General features: G+C 35.7%; 1 protein-coding gene across 6 annotated transcripts in view; it reads right to left on the bottom strand.

Annotated features, from left to right (window-relative positions):
* Positions 1–950: 950 nt before the first annotated feature.
* afap1 (actin filament associated protein 1) overlaps positions 951–21040 on the bottom strand; it is a 95546-nt gene continuing 75456 nt past the window's right edge. For 3 of the 6 annotated variants that reach the window (XM_087276264.1, XM_087276263.1, XM_087276267.1), the window contains 10 exons: positions 16835–16984; positions 14148–14359; positions 13789–13934; positions 11969–12086; positions 11599–11823; positions 8399–8516; positions 7753–7917; positions 4444–4634; positions 4163–4327; positions 951–4045 (listed from right to left, as the gene is read on the bottom strand). In XM_087276264.1, coding sequence (XP_087132390.1) covers positions 4019–4045; positions 4163–4327; positions 4444–4634; positions 7753–7917; positions 8399–8516; positions 11599–11823; positions 11969–12086; positions 13789–13934; positions 14148–14359; positions 16835–16984 — 1517 coding nt within the window. In that variant the 3' untranslated portion in view covers positions 951–4018. The remainder of the gene's footprint in view (positions 4046–4162; positions 4328–4443; positions 4635–7752; positions 7918–8398; positions 8517–11598; positions 11824–11968; positions 12087–13788; positions 13935–14147; positions 14360–16834; positions 16985–21040) is intronic. The other 3 variants (XM_087276266.1, XM_087276265.1, XM_087276268.1) reach the window with 1 other exon arrangement.

Genomic DNA, 21040 nt, shown 5'->3' with positions numbered 1-21040 from the left:
TTTTTGGAATTTTAGTTTTTTGCCTGTTTTTGCTGTATTTGTAAATTAATTATGCACAAAAATAAAATAAAAAGCACATATCAAAGGCTACATTTTTGTTATGTCATGCAGACTTTTTTATTAAAGTGTTTTACAGTATTTAAAACATACCAAAATGCAAGACACAAAACAAGCGCATTTTTTATATATATATAATTATCCTTACACAAAACATCCAGAATAAAAACGTATATTTTTAAATGCGTATGTTTTGTCACATGAGGTCGCCAGTGTTCCGTGTGAGAATTTGAATCTGCAGTGTGTCGTTATGTTCATTAGTGCAAACATTTATTAAACCAAAAAACTGTTTACAACTTTAAAAACTTCAGAATTTAAAAATTTAGTTGTTTAATTTTTTTAGTAAATCTTTTTTTGGCCCCAAATTTATACTTTTAACTCTTATTCCTCTATTTTATTTATTACCCCTTTCCATTTTCTTACTAAAATTATTATTTAGTTATAATATGGTATTCATTTTTCTTCTGTCTTTTTTATGAGAACAGAACAAATGATACAAAACAAAATACGGAAATACAAAACAAATTTTAGGTCCTGGCATACAATATATATAATATATTGTATATATACAGTATTGTATACTGTATTTACAACAATGGGTGGCATGAATCAACAGAGGCTAATTGCATAAACTAGTCAGTCACCTTTTATTTTCTTTTTTTATCAGTCATACAAAAAGTTAATCTTGGTTAACTTTTAGTTGGTCAGACTAGTTTAACTGAGAATTAAGTTTGTGAAAATCACCCCTAGTCAGTGAGACTGTAAATAAATGACACCATATATCACAACAGCCAATGTCTTTGGAGGATTTTGTGAAAATACAATAAATTACGGTTTCAAAATTTCCAAGAAATGTTTATGATTTACAGTGAAAACAAACAGTACACACAGGATTTGTTTTAAAAGCAGTTTAATTATTTCTATGTACAGTCCTTTAGTTGTCAAGTTAACAACAGTCATCATCAAAATAAAACTTGAGTAATATCTATAAGGTGCAAAACAAACAGGCGTCCTTGCTCCCACCCTCAAAGCAAAATGACATTTAAAGCGAAACAGTTCACATTCCATATTTCTGCTAAGTGAGACCAAAAGCTGACTTAACCAAAGTTTTATTTTACATTTGTTGTGACAAATTAGTGAATCATTGTAATCAAAGAATAAGCAGTTGTGCAGAACGAGTAAAGCATCTACTTTGAGCTGACTTAAAGGGACAGTTCGATTAAAAATGAAAATGTACTCACCATTTATCCACATTCCATAGCTCCTATCTAAAACTAGGGAGGCCAATGGCTTCATTAGTTTCCAACATTCTTCAAATTATCCTCTCAGAATTAAAACAAGAGAAGGATTAATAAATCAAAACAGAATTTACATTTTGAGGTGAACTATCCCTTTAAGTCGCTAAGAGGCTTCTCTTTTACAAATATGCTCAGACCAAATATTCATCCAGTGCTGACCTTTACAAAACCACTAGACAAAGAGTAAGCTCTGAATACCTTCGGGTCCAAGTAGAAAAGGAGAAATATATTTACACAAGACCCTGCGTGTAGAGAAGCTTGACAATGTGAAGCTACAATCACAAGTCAAGCTTCACCGCACAATAAACAAAATGCTATGAATGTGCCTTGAACATTAATACAAAAGTCAATCTGAATTAAGCACCATAACTCCACAATCAGGCTGAGTTAGGAGTAAACGGTTTAAGCATCGCTTAAAAGCACCATTTTTCAGTACGTGAGTTGGCTGGACTCTGAGTGGTCAAAACAAAGCAGGATTACACTCTTCTGCCCAAATAAAACATTCTTTTTGTTCAACCAAATGTAACACAGATTACTTACAGCTCCTACACCTGCACAGCTTAATGAAAGTTCACATATGCACGCTTCTTCATGATAGCATACAGTACATGTTTAACTGTCAGTGTGTGTCTTTGCAGTGTTTTCTGTGCAGTGTGTCCGATGAAGGGGAAGCGTGGCTGTACTTTCGGGCCTAGTTTCCAGAGCAGTCAGCCAGCAGAGGACACACCCTGGCCTGAGCTGCCCTGTTCCCCATGGGCTGCAGTTACCATTGCCAAAAGTAAGGCCAGACCGCTGGATTGAAAATAATGGGCCAGACACAGAGGAGGAGGAGGAGGAGGAGAGACTGGTAAAATACTTTCATACAGATTACACTTTTTCTATAAAGAACAGGCTTTGAATGATCACGTTCTGTCATGTACATTTATCTCGAAGCTGCTCTCTACAACTAGTGTAAAGCCAAACGAAAGGCATTACTAAATATTAACAGACACACACAGATAGGCTTATATTTACTTAAACATTTACAAATAAATACTTGGGAGATTTTGTCTTCCATTAATGGCTTGTTGTTGAAGAAAGAAACAGACTTTTATAGACTTTTAAGTGATTTCCGAGACCACTGAGGTTTTGTGCATTTTATATTTAGGTTGTGAGATATGGAGCATCATCTGAGATGTCCCATGTTTTGTGCTAACACATGATTGGCTGTTAGAACTTTTTGAGGTCATTATGATTTTGAAATGAGTATTTTTAATAAGTTACAGTTATTTGATCTCAAATATAAAAGCAGTAATATTATGTTATGTTATTATATTTGATCACTTCTATTTAAATATTTGTCAATATATCATTTATCTGTGATGGCAAAGCTGAATGTTCAGCAGTCATTACTACATTCTTTAATGTCTATTTTTTGTAACATAATTTTTTTTTGCTACACTCATTGTTTAAGGTACAATTCTCAATATTAACAAACCATTAACAATGATTTTTGCCTTAATAAACTCCTAATTTGCTGCTTATTAATAGTTATTATGGTAGTAGCTTCAACCCAAGCTCATTCTGAAAACCTATCGCTGTATACATTTCTGGAGATTGTAAAATACGTCCCAGAAGCAACGTTTTTTCGGTTTTTGTTTTCAAAAATCCACTAGAGGGCGCTGTGTACACTTTTTCAGATCTCAAATTTCTCTTGCTAGTGTCATTCGTGCATGCTGTTCTAACGTAAATCCACCAAAAGCCGCTGTCGACTGACTGATTGACTGACTGACCGATCAACTGACCCACCCTCCTCCTTCCCTAAACCCCACCAATAGTGTTTTAAAAAGCACTGATTGACCTTTTTGCCTGATTTTTACTACATTTTCAGATCAGTCCGCCGACATACATGGTGAACTAACTGGTCAAACTGGTAACAGCAGGAAAACTAGCCATACGGAGGTAAGCGGTCAGCTGGTAAGCGTGAAAAAAAGACATCATACCGCCCCGTCTAGTTCATTCTAAAAACAGCATACTTAACAACAGCACAGCATGCAGCGTACTTCTGGCTACATAATTTGTGATCTCCAGAAACATTTATAATGCTACGTTTTCAGAATGAGCCTGTGTTGCTTAGTTTGGTTTAGTTATTGGCTAGGATTAGGGATGTACTTTATATGTACAAACAAACAGCCTTTATATTAACAGATATGAAATAAGCTGAAAGTTAGCAGTGAGAATTGGTCCTAAAACTAAAGTTTTACCTAATTATTTGTATTATTATTCCCAATTTTGAACAGTTTAATGTATTCTTGCTCAACAACTATTAATTACCTTAAAAATATGAATTTTGAACAGAAGTGTATGGGTATTTACTACCGTAACTTGGTATTGTGGCATTGCTCTTGACCCAATTGTAAGAAATTATTAGTGTTTTTTTCCTCATATTTTAGGAATTTTAAATAAAATGAAATGATGCATGTAAATTAATTGCTCTAGTAAAAGCATGGTCCAATGATATAATGATTATAACAAAACAGCAGCACTGGGAACTGGATTCAGTCAAGAGTTCTTTTTGGAAAACTGTGTCTATGGTTCAGTCAATTCAATTTCAACATCACTCATATATGGACAAAATTAAATAAATAGATACAACAAAAGTGAAAGGTTGTGGAAAAGTGAACTTATGTGCCAGATTTCATCTCCCATTCCTGCAACAACAACAACAACAACAACAACAACTGTGAGTGCACAGGGGACTATTTCAAATGCAAGTGTGATTAACACCTAGTGTAATACATATATACATAACTCTCATGTTTACTGACCTTAGCTTTTCTGAGGACGTGACCTCGCACAGGTGAGGCTTTCTGTTGTGTCTGGCGGCGCAGCAGAGACGCACTGTTGACCGGCAGAGAGCAGGTCTCCGTGTCACTGGTGTTACAGCTGGAAATGGGCGAGTTGTCCACCGTTCGCCTCATTAATACTGGAGACTAAAGACAGATGAGACACATTTGATACTTACTTTGCTTTAACGGAACATAAAACAAGCCTAGAGTTAGTATTACATCATGTCTATGTTTGAGTAATGACTGCGGCTTTTCCAGACCTGTGGGCTGGAGCTGCCTGTTTTGGGTTCAATGGTCAGGCCCAGGGTGACACCACCATTCAGAGCTTTCTTCAGACTCTCCTTGACCTCCGTCAACTCCAGCTCCAGACTGACTCGCTCTTCCTCTTTCAGTTTGCACTCATCCTCCACTTTCTTAAGCCTCTCTGTCAAAGATGCCTGGGAACGCTTAGCTGAGGGGAATAAAACAGGTGAGTTCATAACAGCACTTATTGAAATGGCAGCTATTGCATCTTGTACTTCTGAGAGAACTCAACCCAGTGCTGTTGATGCTATGGGAACTTGTATACCCATATCACCATACTGAGAGAAATGTGCAGAAATGAGAGAAAAGCGGGAATAATTCTTCTCATGACAACCATCATGTTACTACCTTTAAAAGCGTTTTGAAGGATGCAAAACCCCTAGTGGAGTGAGGTCAAATCAATATCAATACTCATGCCTCAATAAGAGATATAATATCAGAAATGTCACTGTGTGATGGCACTGATTATATATATTTTTGTTTACTTGTATATTTAGTAACTTAGACTTATCGTAGCATTTATACAGTATACTGTATACTGCGACTCTCTGATGATTTGAAGTGTTTCTTTTATCCTTACTTGTTAGTTAATTTGGATAAAAGTGTCTGCTAAATGAGTAAAGGTAGATGTAAATGTGTGATGAGTCTGGGCTGGACTAAACATATTCAGCGTCCTCCACAACAGTGAAGGTATAGGGGTGAAGAGGTGCAGGAGTGAAGTCTTCAAAAACAACAGGATGATAAGCTCATATAAGGGCAACTGTGAAATGTTGTCCACTATTGGGGGCAGTTTCACAGAGCTGACGGTGTCATCGTCTGGGTAACTCTAATGAGTATGGTGGTTCAGATCTAGAATAAAACCCAACCCGCCTTCGTCTCTTTATCTAACCAGAAATAATGGCTGCTATTTGCCTCTTTCCACAAAAGATGCTGAAGCTCCACTGTAAGCAGCTGAAGCTCCACTGTAAGCAATTGAATCTGCTTCTGCTTTACCCTAGCGGGCAGCACATATTGTAATAAGACAGACAAGTTTTGAACCTAATTCCACAACCCAAGCTTATTCTGAAAACGTACCATTTTATGCATTTTTGGAGATTCCCAAATACCAATTGCCAAATGTTTTTTTTTTTTTTGCAGTTTTTGTTTTTCGTGAATTCACCAGAGGCTGACGTGCACGCTTTTTCAGATCTCATATTTCTATTGTTAGTGCCATTCCCGTCTGCTGTTCTCACATAAATCCACCGCTGTCGACTAACTGACTGACTGAATGACTGACCCACCCTTCATCTTCCCTAAACCCAACCAATAACGTTTTTAAAAGCACAGATTGACCTGTCCACCCACTTCCCTAAACCAAATTTTTAAAAAGCTTTAAAAGTTTTAAAAAGCAATCCACAAAATCTAAAGCCCTCACCTGATTGTTACCACATTTTCATATTTTACTACGTTCTTACCCTGTTATTTACTTGTTTATTTTATTTTTTGGCTTCTGTTTTGTCTACCCACTTTTTGGAACCGTTCTTCACCAGACTCAAACCCCGTCATCGTGGTCAACTCCTCTTTGCATCTCAAGTCTGACGACGTACATGGCGAGCTAACTGTGCGCGCTTAGCCTCAGAGACAAGCAGAGCACATACATCTAACTGCATCTTAATGCAAGTGCAAATATATGCACATTTGTGTCAGAGCGCTGTGTTTAATGATTATTCATCCTCATTTGTGTAATAAATAAAACAAGTCGAAAATCAAAAGACATGTGAAAGAGAAACCATATCAGAGCTGCACTATTCTTAAAGTGACAATGCGCCATATTCCTGCTGCCAACTGTTTTTATCATTAATCAAACAACAAAAGGACAAAATCCCTCACTGCTCTTGACTGAAGGACTTTTGTAGCTAATGTTTTTTTCTTACAGTGAAGATGCTTAAGGCAGTTTGTTTAATATTTCTATTCTATTGTATTTATTTCCCTTTCCTTATTTACAGGGAGGAAAATAACTATGTATACATACATTTAAAGTCAGAATTATTAGCCCACCTGAATTATTAGCGACCCTTTCCCCCCAATTTCTGTTTAATGGAAAGATTTATTCAACCCATTTTTAAACATAATAGTTTTGATAACTCATTTCTAATAACTGATTTATTTAATCTTTGCTATGATGACATTACATTATATTTTAATAGGTATTTTTCAGATACTAGTATTCAGCTTAAAGTGACATTCAAAGGCTTAATTAGTGTAACTAGACAAGTCATTGTATAACAGTAGTTTCTTCTGCAGACTATCAAAAATAGGTATTGCTTAAAGGGGCTATTAATATTGAGCAATTAAAATAGGTTTCAAAATATTTAAGTTGTCAAAATGGAGGTAAGCGTTCAGCTAGTAAGTGTGAAAATAAACTGCGTCATACCACCCCGTAGAGCTTGTTTTATAGACGAAATGCAGGGATGCATACTTCTGGCTACATAATTTGCAATCTCCAGAAATGTATATAAGGCTACGTTTTCAGAACAAGCCGATTGCAATTCCATCATGTGATTCTATAGATTTCAGATCCCAAGGAGTGATGTTTGGTAGAGGTTTCCATGCTGCAAAATGCTGTGAAAGCAAAATCAGTTTTAAAATCTGATGATGGAGAGGCAGTTAACCTGCTGTCCTGAAAGAGCATGCTGGCAGCTGAACTGATAAAGATATATTCATGAGTGGCAAATGGGTGGAAACTCTGCGAGAGGCCAACACCACCCCAAACACTGACAGTGTTAGAGAAGAGAGCTCTGGGCTTTGCACTTTTGGGCTTGCCCTTAAAGCCATAAAGGATGTTTTCTTCTCATCTACTAGGGCAATAATAAACAGGTCTTAAAGGGATAGGTCACGCAAAAATGAAAATTAAATCATTGCTTATTCTCCCTTATGTGGTTTCAAAACTGTATGAGTTTCCTTCTTCTGTTGAACACATAGGAATATTTTGAAGAATGGTAGTTTCTGGCATACTATTGAAGTCAATGGGTACCAGCTACTAACATTCTTCAAAATATCTGTATTTGTGTTGAAAAAGAAAAAACTCATCGATTAGGAGAGAAATAGGTGAGAAAATAATGATGGAATTGAGATTTTTGGGCAATCCATGCCTTTAAATACATCCTTAATGACCTGGAGGACTAATTAGTAGTAGTGCATCAAGTATTTTTTGTTATCTTGAACCCTGTTCATCATTAACCATGAAAAAGATAATGGACAAGTAAGTTGACTTAGTTGATCCTCACCTGTGTTGTTCTCTAAAGCAGTGCGGAGGTCCTTTCTGTCTTTTTTCAGCTGGGTCAGGCGGTTTCGGATTTCCTGTTTCTTCCTCATCAGCTCCTCCTCTTTGGCTTGGAGTTTCTTGGCATCTGCCTCCACTCTGTTTTTCCCGTACTTATACTGATCTACACCTGTGAAGGTTAATGATGCATTAGAATCAAAAGAAACCATTAGAAAATCTCTGTTTTTAACATTTGGACTCACTTCATTGCATTAAAGACCTCTGGGGCCGCAAGTACAGATTAAAAGGCAGGCAGAATATACAGAATCCAAATATTTGTGAGTTCACCTAAATGGCCACTGGATGGTTAGGATGTGACTGACTGGCTGCCTTTTGGAAATGGAATTTGGGGTGATTGAGTTTATAAAGAGCATGTCAACAGATCCACTGCTGTCTAACAGCACTGCAATTTCCACATACCAGCATTCTCCACAAATCTGTGTGGCTTCTTTTTTTCCTTGAAAGAAATTAGTGGTGTAATAGCAAGGAAAATGGATGCAGACTTGATGTCTGCTTAGTTTAGTTTTAGCCGAATGTCCACTTATTAAAGAAAGCAAGGGATCATTTTGAGATTATCAGTCAGATATGTTCTAGATGTTAAAATCTCTTACTGGAGTTGTTACGCTTCACTGGCAGAGTGCTGCTAATGCCATTGGCCTTTTTGGGTTGATTCTTGTCCAACTTCTTTGCACCGAAACCATTGGTGATCAAGCCTTTCTTCCCTTTCATCTGATTGGATGAAAAAAAAAGTATGAACTTTTGAATACACACACACATAAAAGAAACTGATATATGGGCTGCTAACAAACATCTGACATATAAGGATTTCACTGTTAACACCTGTTATATTTTAAGTATGTCATTTGTGATTCAGTTCTAAGATTACAACTTCATACAAATACTTTTTCAAAGGTGACTGCTGCAAACCACATTTACTGAACCACACATGTTGCTAAAGGGTTTTTTTTTTTTTTTTTTAGTTACATTATAGCTGGCATCAAACATCTTTTTTATATCCCCAGCCTATAAAATTGAACCTAGAGCAAACTAAGGGCTCAGTAAATCTATGCAAGGCCACAGCCACACAGACAAGGATATTACATAGATCAAAGGCAGTCATTTCTGGTGCTGGGTGGTCCATAATGCATGCACTGTGTTCTGTGTTTTTATTTCCATGATATGTTTGTTTATAATATTAACTTAGGCCAAGATACACCGTTATGACAATACATTTTGTATTTAATCAAGAATCTCAAACATATTACTATTTATATTGATTTTTGAATTGTTATAAATATAAAAACAAGGAATTAAATGTATAAGGAGTACATTTTCAGAAGTTAAAGGTCATATTTTTAAACATGTTTTTATTGTGTAATTTTCTGAAATCTTTTTCAGAAAGAAATTTGAAATGTTCAGAAAGAAATATATAAATATACACTGTAAAAAATCAAACTTGAAAAAAGTTTAAATTACTTTTTTTTTTGTCTGTGTGTTGGTTTCTGTAAATCTGTAAAAACATTTACTGGACCTAAATCAAAATTTTCTTCATTAAGTTAAAAAGATAAGTTTTGTGAGCAACCAAAAAAGCTTCAGTCAACTTCTTACTTTAAGTTGAGTTAATCTCAGAGCTCCTCACTTTTAAATAAAAGTTGCAGTATTTCTACACCTAACAACAACAACAATAAAAAAAATAGTAACACCAATAATAACATTTGTCATTATTAACAACAACAACAACAACAAAATACTACTGCAATACTATTAACATATTTTTAAATTATTATTCATTATTATTTGTAATTTATCTTTAGGGGTTGTCCGACAAAAATAAACGCTTAACGCATGTGGATTGTTAGGTGGACTATTATTTAACTGATGTATACACATATAGAAGTTTTTCCATATATATTTTCCAAATAATAAATCAAAATGTGGGTTCCTCCGGGTTTCCCACAGTCCAAAGACATGCGCTAGAGGTGAATTGAAAAAGCTAAATTGGCCGTAGTGTGTGTGAGTGTGAGCAAGAGTGTGTGGGTGTTTTTCAGTGTTGGGTTGCAGCTGGAAGGGTATCCGCTGCATAAAAAATGTGCTAGATAAGTTGGCGGTTCAATCTGCTGTGGCGACCCCTGATCAATAAAGGGACTGAGCCGAAAAGAATGAATGAGATCAAAATGCATTCTCAAATGAGAAATCAAATGTAAATGTGATATTTAATTTGAATAACTTAGTAAAATTCTGTAATAATTAACTGGCAAATCAACTGTTCAAACTATAATTCAAATGGAGGAACCAGTCCCTGATTATACACACAGCTGGAAGCTCATGATGGACTGATTACTAGGACTATAAAGACACCTCATTCACAGATTCTTTGCCGAGTCTTGTTTTTTCCCCTGTGAAGCATTACAAAGCATTTTTCCCTGTTTGTCCTGCCATGTTTGTCTTGTTTACCGTTATTGTTTTGCCTCCTGTTCTGTTTCTAATTCTGTGACTAATAAATATAAATAAGTTATAAATAAGTTATAATAAATAAGTTTTTTTTTCAACTAAACTATGTTTGTTTGTTCTGTTAATGTATTATTTCTAGGTACTAATTTCCAAAAGAGATTTTTGTTTACTCAACTTTAAACATTTTAGGTCAGAGCAAATGTTTTCAAAAAATTAAGTACACAAGAAAAAGAAAAAGAAAATAAGGATTATGTTTTTTTTTCACTCAACTCAGGCATTCCAGTTCTACAGACAAAAATGTTCAGTAGGCACAATTTAAAATATTTTGTTACAGAGTAGTTCACCTCTCCAGAAATCTAATAATCATATTTTAGCCTAAGTAAATTTTTTTTGTATTATTGACAAATAATTTGAGGTCAGTGCAGCTGATGATTTTAAACCTGATGATTTTAAACATTGAGTGAATGAGAAAAAGAAAAAGAAAATAAGGATTATGTAGGGTTTTTCTTTTGTTGTACTGGCTTAATTTTTTACAGTGTATATATACTTTTTTTTTACAATACAGCGAGCGATTAAGTAATGTATAAAACATACACGAGCAATCACCTCTATAAAAACTTTCAGAATAGAAGTCTCTATGTAGAAAAATGTTTATTAACTTTACATTTCTGGCTATAATAAGGGAAACAAACATTTGAGTATTGCCTATAAACTGTAGTTCTACGATCAATGGAATAAACACTTAAAAGTGTATTTTGTGTTTTCTTTTCATTTTTGTGAAAAAAAACATGGTATGAAATAGGCATGGGACAATAACCGTTTTCGAGGTATAGCACGGTTTGGAAAAGTCAAGGTTTTAAAACCGGTAAAATTTTTTAAGGTATTTGTAAGATTTTTTTTTCCCTTTTTTGTTTTTTAGGATAACAGTATCTTCGGCAGAAAATGTCCAAATATGCCGTTTTAAATCGTAAAGAAATCTGTGTTTTTGAAACTAATGAAGACAGCAGAAGCCAATAATCGCCTGATGTGTTTTCTGCTACAAAATATTATAAATGTTTCTTAAAATAAAACATATTGTGTTCAAAGGGGGGAAAAAAGTTTTGTTTTTACCCAGACATATAAAAATATTTTTTTAAAGCAGTATTGTCACAATACAATTATAATATTATCAAACCATGTTATTTTTATCCAAGGTTATCACACCGTCAGAATCTTACACTACCCCATGCCTAATATGAAAGCATATTTTAAAAAATCTCAAAATTGATCAGCAAATGTAAAAACATTGTCTTTTATTAAAGTTAAAATAAGATACAGGTCTGTACCTTTAAAACAAACTGTGTTAGTTTGGGTTAGTCACCTGGTTAGTGTTAGTATTAGCAGCAGAGGAAGAAGACAGAGATTTGGTGGAGTTTGGTGTGCTGTAATGCCCCGAGGAAGATGATGTGCGGGTGGACTTGGGAGAGTAGCGAGCTGCTAGTTTGGGGGAGGGCATGTTTTCATAAAGATCTGTATTTTCATAATGAGATTCGTCTTTCCAGCGGCGGCCCCCTGAAGCTGGGGAGGAGTAGTGTGCATCTGGTATCTTCCATATTGCAAGCGTGCAAGCAAGAGAAGAGTGATTTGATAAGAAATGGAGAACAGAAGTTAAGGAGGATCAAGAATGAGGAGGAGTTCAGCAGGATAAGGAATGAAGGTAAGAACTGAATGGTTTTAAAGTATATGTGTACCGTTCCATTGATGCAGGGCACATCGTCATAATGCAGAGCGACCCCAGTGGGACAGGCATAACCATTGACCGGATTATCCAGGTATGGGTTAGGAGAAACTGCACGCTTACTGGTGAAACTGAGAACACATCAATACACTCATTAGCTCAAATTCTACCTAGAAATAATTAAACATTATGACTAAAAATATATTTCAATATCATACAGGTGTGTGGGGTCAGTAAGATTTGTTTACAATAGGATTTAATGTGTTAGTTAACATGTTAACAACTAACAATAGTTGGTAACACTTTAGCTTAGGTTACAATTCACAGATTTAACAAACCATTAACTAACCCTACTAGCTTATTAAACTACCAATACGCTGTTTATTAATAATGAGTAAGGTAGAAGTTAGGTTTTGGGTAGGATTAGGGATGCAGAACAGGATCATACTTTATAACTACTAATGAACAATTTCTTAATAATTGACAGGTAATAAGCCAGTAGTTAATAACATGAATGGTAATCTAAACTAAAGTGTTATCCAATGGTTAATCATTAACAACTAACAATAAAAATATGTCTGAGGCATCTTAGTTATTTTCAACATTTACTAATTTCAGCGATTTTAGTCACATTATTGAAATGCAGTACTGTCTTGTAACAGGATAGTCCACACACACATACACACACACACACACACACACACACGGGGGGGGGGGGGGGATCGCCAGAATGGGGAAGTACCAGAGTAAAATAAGAAAATATGATACACCGGTGTTTCGGAATATGGAAAAACTGTCTACACAGTGTTTATGTAAAGCACTTTGAATTGCCACTGTTTATGAAATGTGCTGTAGATGTTTTTCTTTTATTTTTATATTTATTGATTGTACTTTATTAACGTCTACCCCTACCCCAACCCTAAACCCAACCATCACAGTAATGTAAAAACTGATCTGGATCTGGAGTCATCTCTACTTAGTATAGCTGATTAACCATGTGGATGGATGATAACAGCCTTCTAAAGCCTGCCAGTAGGCGCAGAAGGCCCAAACTGGCCCATATCTATCTTCTGATAACCACTGATAACGCTAATTCAATCGTGTGATAACATTCAAAGCAGGTGGTAATTTGGAAATGTTATATTACCATAAGGTCGCACAATTAATTTAAGTAAAAAAATTCTAATTCTATAAATAACCAGATTTAAGTTTGCAGATAAATGTGTGTAATAATTGGGTCACACTTCATGTTAATGGTCCGTTTGTTGAATTTAAGTTACATTTCATTTACATGCCAACTAATTCTCATTAGATTATAAGTAGATTGTTAGGTTGGGGTTAGGGTTGGGGTTAGTGTAAGTTGACATGTACTTGCAAAGTTTCTTATTGTCAGTTAAATGTCTGTTAAAGGAGCAGTATCAACATATTAAGCAGTCTACTAATAGTCAAATGGTACATCAAAATAAAGTGTTACAAATAATTGTATAATAAATGTATCCGTAGATATTATCTTTATAAATATTTATTGTATATTTAATATATTAACAAAAAAGCGCACAGAAAACCTCTGCCCAAATTGTCCTAATCAGTTCTTTATGAACTGGTTTATTTGCCCAAACTCTCCAAATAAACCAATTCAGTAAAATGAATCAGACTTTCCAGAGTTACATCCTGTACGAGAGAGAACATTTACTACCACAACTCACTTGGCTGTAAAGCTATGCCTGCAATACAATGTGATATTTTAACATGCTAGTTTAAAAATGGCTAGGCTGTTAAGAAAAGTAACTAGCATGCTAATAAAAATATTTTCAGTAATGCAGGCTCTCTCACCAAAATGACTGCTTTGCCAGCTGAATGACGTTAGCAGTGGTCTCTACGTCAATGTAATCGTAGTGGAGTGCAGCGGGATCTGTTGTGGAGCCCGTCTCAGCCAGCAAGACCCCCAACCACCTTCCCATACTCTCAGAGGAGGAGGCCTGATGGGAAAAGGCAATGAATGAGTGTCAATGAAATACGAGACACATAAAGCTCCACCCTATGCGATCTCTGCAAATCCACTCTACACATGATACAGCACTGACATCATTGCGAGGGCCAGCCAACCAAACCATCCATCTAATCCCTGCCCTGAGGTCCCGTCTCAGACACATTAATTGCACCCGTGAAAAGCTGAGGGACTTGGCCCGTACCTCCAGAACAGCCACCTCCTGTCCATTGCGCAGTAGACGGAAGGCGAAGGGATGTTTGGAGTCCAGGCCTGGAATGACCTCACAGCCCCGCAGCGGCAGAGAGGCCATGTGCGTCTTCAGATCGGCTCGATCTTTGTGCAGAAACAGCTGGTTGTCTTTTAGCTGGCACCAGCGCTCTCTCCAGCGGTTGTTGGACAGCACGTTAAGATAGCCTGTTAATGGAGGAGTGGGCAGAGAGATTTATGTGACAGGCAATGGGTAGAAACACACACACGCAGAGTGGAAAGGTGTTGATGATTTGGGTTATGAGAGGAAGTTTTGACAAGTGTGCTAAGAATTTATATTGTAAGTTAATTATTTTGCATGAAGGACTTTGGGGAAATAATTATATGTACAGCCAAAACAAATTCTGAATTTTCACTACACTTCAAATTTTGAAGCCAGTAAGTAAAAAAAGAGCATTATTATGGAATAGCATAGTAGTTTAAATGATTTTTTAAATACATATCAATATTAATACATAAAGTAATTATTCATTCATTCATTTTCTTGTCGGCTTAGTCCCTTTATTAAACCGGGGTCGCCACAGCTGGAATGAACCGCCAACCTATCCAGCACTTTTTTACGCAGCGGATGCCCTTCCAGCCGCAACCCATCTCTGGGAAAAAAAGTAATAATAATAATAATAATAATAATAATAAATAACAACAATAAATATATATTTTTAAATAATAAATTTAATTTAAAATAATAAATGTAATTCTGACTTTAACTGTATATATATATATATATATATATATATATATATATATATATATATATATATATATATATATATATATATATATATACACACACACACAAACACATGCTCACCGGCCACTTTATTAGGTACATCTGTCAAACTTCTCGTTAATGTAAACTTGTAATCAGCCAATCAAATGACAGCAACTCAATGCATTTAGGCATGCATGCATGGTCAAGACGATCTGCTGCAGCTCAAACTGAGCATCAGAATGTGAAAAAAGGTGATTTGAGTGACTTTGAACATGGCATGGTTATTGGAGCCAGATGGGCTGGTCTGAGTATTTCAGAAACTGCTAATGTGCTGGGATTTTCAAGCACAACCATCTCTAGGGTTTACAGAGAATGGTTTGAAAAGGAGAAAATATCCAGTGAGCGGCAGTTCTGTGGGTGCAAATGCCTTGTTGATGCCAGAGGTCAGAAGAGAATGGTCAGACTGGTTCTAGCTGATAGAAAGACAACAGTAACTCAAATAACCACTCGTTACAATTAAGACATGTCTGAGCGCACAACACCTCAAACCTTGAGGCGGATGGGCTACAGCAGCAGAAGACCACACTCCTGTCAGCTAAGAACAGGAAACTGAGGATACAATTAGCACAGGCTCACCAAAATCGGACAATAGAAGATTGGAAAAAAACGTTGCCTGGTCTGATAAGTCTCGATTTCTGCTGGGACATTCGGGTGGTAGGGTCAGAATTTGGCGCCAACAACATGAAACCTTGAATCTATCCACTCTAGGCCGATTAGTACCAATTGAGCATCGTGTCAACACCACAGTCTACCAGAGGATTGTTGCTGACCATGTCCATTCCTTTATGACCACAGTGTACCCATATTCTGATGGCTACTTCCAGCCGGTGAGTGTATATATATATTCAGATACTTTGTTCAGAATTCGTTTCAGTAATGAAATTATTTAGTTAACTTTGTTTTCTTATTATTAATGTTATTTTGAATGGTACAGGTAAAACTACAGTAAATTAGTAAACATTTGCAAAAAAAAAAAAAACACTGTCCTCAGTGAGCATAGTGAGATAGTGAGCCCATATATTGCTAGTGATATTAACATACAGTCAGAAGCTCATGCTCATGCACTCCCTGGTTATTAATAAAGAATGAGAATGAGACTGACACTGCAATATCAATTTCATGACTCATTGAAATGACTCACACTGAACAAATATTACAGTCTACACATGGAATGTGTCGTTCAAATATTTTGAAGACTGCCATTCACTATTGTTAAGACTATCAAGGTCTTAACAATAATGACCTCCCATAAGGTTATATAAATATAAAAACAGTTATATTGTGGTTATAAAGAGAGAAAAGCCCATTCTTTGGGTAATGGGTCTGCGTGAAGGAGAGAAAAAACCTACACTAAATGTTGGCTTCATATCTAAGAGGATGAAAACTGCAAAAGCTCCCAAAGAGATAACACTAAATCCTAAAATACACAATACAAAAACTTGATATTTGTTAATTTATACACCATGTCTATATACAATATTCAGTGATTGGTTTTAGTGACTGGTCTTTAAATCTATTATTCTACCTGTTCATTTAAGGCAAATCTGAGTTACATTAATAATTATGATTATTAATCATAAATATGGACCGTGTAAACAAAGCCACTGTCATCACTGAACATAACTAACTACTGTACCACGAGACAAATACTTTTATTTAGTAAGGATGGATTCAACTGAACAACAGTGCCAGTAAATTTGCTTCAAATAAATGCTGATCATAGACTCTTGAAAGACATCATAAGAATAAATTACATTTTAAAATATATTGAATTGAAAACAGATTACATAAATGCAGCCCCCAAACTTTTAAATGCTAGTGTATATCAACCTGGTATTGCAACCGCTCACCACATGTTGGGACATCTTCCTCCGCTGATGAGGTCTGTTCATCTGTTGATGGTTTCTTCTTGCCTAGGCTGATGATTTTTGTGATTTTCTTTCCAGTCACACGTCCCACAGTGCCTTTCTGCTCTGATTTAGAGTTCTTCTTGCCTTTAGCTGCAAAAAAAGAGGCAAATTAGTGTCAGAGCATGAAATATAAGTATGGGATTTTATAATGTAATATTTTACACAGATATGTTGGTGTTGCAACTATTAACAAGGGATGGGTTTGGAAAACATTTAGTTTTTGGGGTGGATTTGATGAGGGAAAGACTGAATTATGGAAAATGACAAACGGCAGTCTGATCACTTTAAAATGTTTGTCATTTAGGCCAGAGAGAATTATGCTAAATTGACTCCAAATCCAGTGCATGAAACCCACTCAATTCTTCTCCAAGTTGTTCAGATGCTTTGTAGCTTTAATCTGAGTGTGGTTTTGAGTTAATGGCATTGTTAAAAGAATAAATCATGTAGGAAAACAATCTTGAGCACAGACAGTGCAAAGACACACAGTGGAATCCATTCAGAGTACATCCACTTCCTAACCAACAGTGGACAATCAGAGAAAAATTGGCTGCGTCCGAAACTGCCTACTACTCAGTAGGTACTGCATTTGAATTTAAATGTACTAATCAGCCACTAGAAAAGTACGTTCTTTACAGTATGAATGTGAGCAGTATGAATGTAATTCGGACGTACTACATCTGCCATTTTGTCATCATCACCTGACCTACCTGCGTCAGTTGCGTCGCTTTACTCCCATTCATGAATTCTCTCGAGGCGCATCATGAGATAGCTCAGCGTGCATGTGATGCGCACTACAGAATCTCACCGGAAGTAGTAAGTAATCCGGGTACTTCTTGCATACTGATTTTTGAATTCTATGAATTCTGACATACTACTCGACTCGCATACTGATTTTAGCGTACTGTATCGTATGGAAGTATGCAGTTTTGGACGCAGCCCTTGTTTTTTGAGATCTTGACTTGCCATTCTTAGTTTTCTTAGTAAGAACATGCAAAAATACATGCAAAGATGAAACGCAATGAACACTTAGTGGATTTTGGAGACAACCCAGGCTTATTATGAAAACGTACCTCTATATAAATTTTTTAAAAGCGTCAAATACATCCCAGGAGCTACGTTTTTTGCAGTGTTTGTTTTCACAAATCCACCAGAGGTGCGCAGGTGCCAGTATCTTTTCTTGCGCCTGCTCTTCTCGTGTAAATTCACCAGAGGCCGCAGGCAAACTGACTGTTTGACTGACTGACCCACCCTCCTCTCTCCCTAAACCCAACCAATAATGTTTTCAAAAGCACAGATCGACTCACCCACCCACTTCCCTAAACCCAACAGGCAGTTTTAAAAAGCAATTCACAAAAAGAAAAGCCTTTGCCTGATTTTTTACCACGTTTCAGATTTTACCACATTTTCACCCTGTTATTTACTTATTTCATTTTTTTGGATTCTGTTTTTGTCTCACAAGCTTTCTGGAACCATTCTTCAATGGACTCCAACCCTATCACCGTGGTCAACTCCTCTCTGCGTCTCAAGTCCGCTGACGTACATGGCGAGGCACTGGACAAACTGGTAACAGTGGAAAAGCTGTCCATACGGAGGTAAGTAGTCAGCTGGTAAGCACGAAAAGGAACGCCGTCATACTGCCTTGCAGCATTCCTTTTTATAAAGGAAATGCACCCATACGTACTTAAGGCTACATACAGTAATTTCCAATCTCTAAAAACGTATATAGAGCTAAGTTTTCAGAATGAGCCTATGTTGACTTTTTGGTAGTTCAGCCGCTCAAGACTTCTGGGGGTTCTGGGGGTAATAATAATACCATACCGCTTTGATGAGGTACTAAGGAATTTTAGAATGGTCAAAGCAAGATGTTTTACAATGTGGTCAGACGGTTTGTCCATTAATGCTGTAGAATCACTCCCATTTTTGTTATCACATGATCTGTTAAAACATGACTTTTTTGATGCGCATGCTGGACTCGGCAAATGTGTTTCAATCATACAATAGTTTATGCACATTTTTTATTGGATAAAAAGTTTTTGTGACATAAATTTATTTTTATTGAAGATAGAAATTGAGGAAAAAGGATTCTCTGTTTTACAAATTTTGTCCATGTTGCATAAACAAAGAAAGAAAAACAATAATTGAAAATTGAAAAGATAATAACAATAAAAAACCCCCACCCATATGACAAGCAATTCCAAAAAACTTGTTTACAAAGACTTGTTTGAACAACAGAATATGATGAAAAGAAATATTAAAACATTGCATAAAATGATGCATTAGTTCACAAGATTTTTGTCAAGGTAAAGGAAAAAAGGATGCCAGATTTTGCCAAATTTTTGTTTCCTAATTCGCTCCAAATGTATTGTAGAAGTCATATCTCCAAGCCAGAGTTTACTTGAAGGAGACTGCTATTAAAACAGGATATACCCAAAATGTCCTAATTACAAGCACGTTTACTAGTTCAGATAAGAAGCTGTTGACTTTCTGTTTATTACAAGCAAAACTTATAATGGCTGATTTTTGGAGTCCACATTTTGGACAATGGTTGTGGGAATTGTCTTATTGTTTAGCTTCAGAAAAATTAACTTATACCATCAAGAGAAAACCTGAAAAGTTTTTCAAAATTTGGAATCCCTTTGTAGGATTCCTGAAGGACACTGACAAAAATCTTTTGTCTGTATAACTTGTATGACCTGCTATTGATACTGTATACCTTTGTTGTTATATGATTTACCTTTATGTTGTATGTGTAAGTACATGCATTTACTTATATATTTGTGTGTGTGTGTGTGTGTGTGTGTGTGTGTGTGTGTGTGTGTGTGTGTGTGTGTGTTGTGTATATATATATGTCTTATATATATATATATATATATACTTTTTTGTGTGTTTGGTTTAGATTTCTGTAGTACATGTTTAATATAGAGGATGAAACCTGCAAAAACAAATAAATGAATATGCAAAAAAATAAATACATTAATTAATAAATACATGAATTCTTGCATAAATAAAACAATGAATAAATGTGCAAATAAATAAATATATATGTAGTCCAGGCAGGTTGGGGGAATAAGAAAATGCTAAACTGAAAGTAGATTTTTACCACTTTTACAGCGCCCTATTAATTATTTATATATTTATTTATGCAGGAATTTGTAGATTTAAACATTTATTCATTAATTTGTGTATTTATTTATTTATTTATTTATTGTTTTTGCAGTTTTGGTCCTCCATAGTTAAAAGCTCTTTAAATCAATAAAGACAATGTTTAAAAGAAAAACAGTAGCTGTAATTTCTTTTGGCTTAAAAAGTTTATCCTACTCAGTTGTGTGCATATATTTTTACACACATTGTTCAAATGTATGCACATCTTGGCGTTTCCATTATGCATCTTTGATGCAATACTCCCAAATGCACAACAATAGGTTGATGGAAACAGAGCTAATATCTGACTGCAGAAACAGCATGAATGGACAAAGAATAAATAAAAAACTTTTGCTCTTCTAAAAATTTGACCTCGTCCAAGCTCCACTACAGAAGATTATATCTTAGTTGGCGACTCCTTTAATTAAATCTGAGCCCATCTGAACTCAGAGTCCTCTAAAGCCTCTCTGTCTCTGCGCAGCAGCCTCAGGCATGCAGGAGCCACAGAGCCACAGATGCAAAAATCATTGGCCCTTAAAGGACCTATGCAGGCACCGTTCTTCATTTTATCATGAGGGAAAATTCTGCGATCAGGCTAATATGATTTCACAGCGTCTTAGCCCTTACGACAGCTGGAAAGAATATGACGAATCTGATTCATCTGCATGGCTCTTTTCAAATTTCTTCCATCTTTCATCGGAGAGGTGCAGCAGTTGGCTGCTGGTGTGATGAAAGAATATTTCAGGTGCTTTCAAACAAAAGAGATCAGAGAGAGATCTGCTGCCAAAAACGCTACCCTAAATTTGTTATACATATAAACATTTATAACCTTAGACTTTTGCATGAATTATTATATAAACGAATATACAGTTGAAGTCAGAATTATTAGCCTCTCTTTGATTTTTTTTCTTTTTTAAATATTTCCTAAATAATGTTTAACAGAGCAAGAAAATTTTCATAGTATGTCTGAAAATATTTTTTCTTCTGGAGAAAGTCTTATTTTTT

The sequence above is a fragment of the Danio rerio genome, chromosome 12 (genome assembly GCF_052040795.2).
Source record: "Danio rerio strain M-AB ecotype USA chromosome 12, GRCz13ab, whole genome shotgun sequence".
Classification (NCBI taxonomy): domain Eukaryota; kingdom Metazoa; phylum Chordata; class Actinopteri; order Cypriniformes; family Danionidae; genus Danio; species Danio rerio.
Note: the sequence above shows the minus strand (reverse complement) of the source record. Positions and strands in the feature narration are given on the sequence as shown.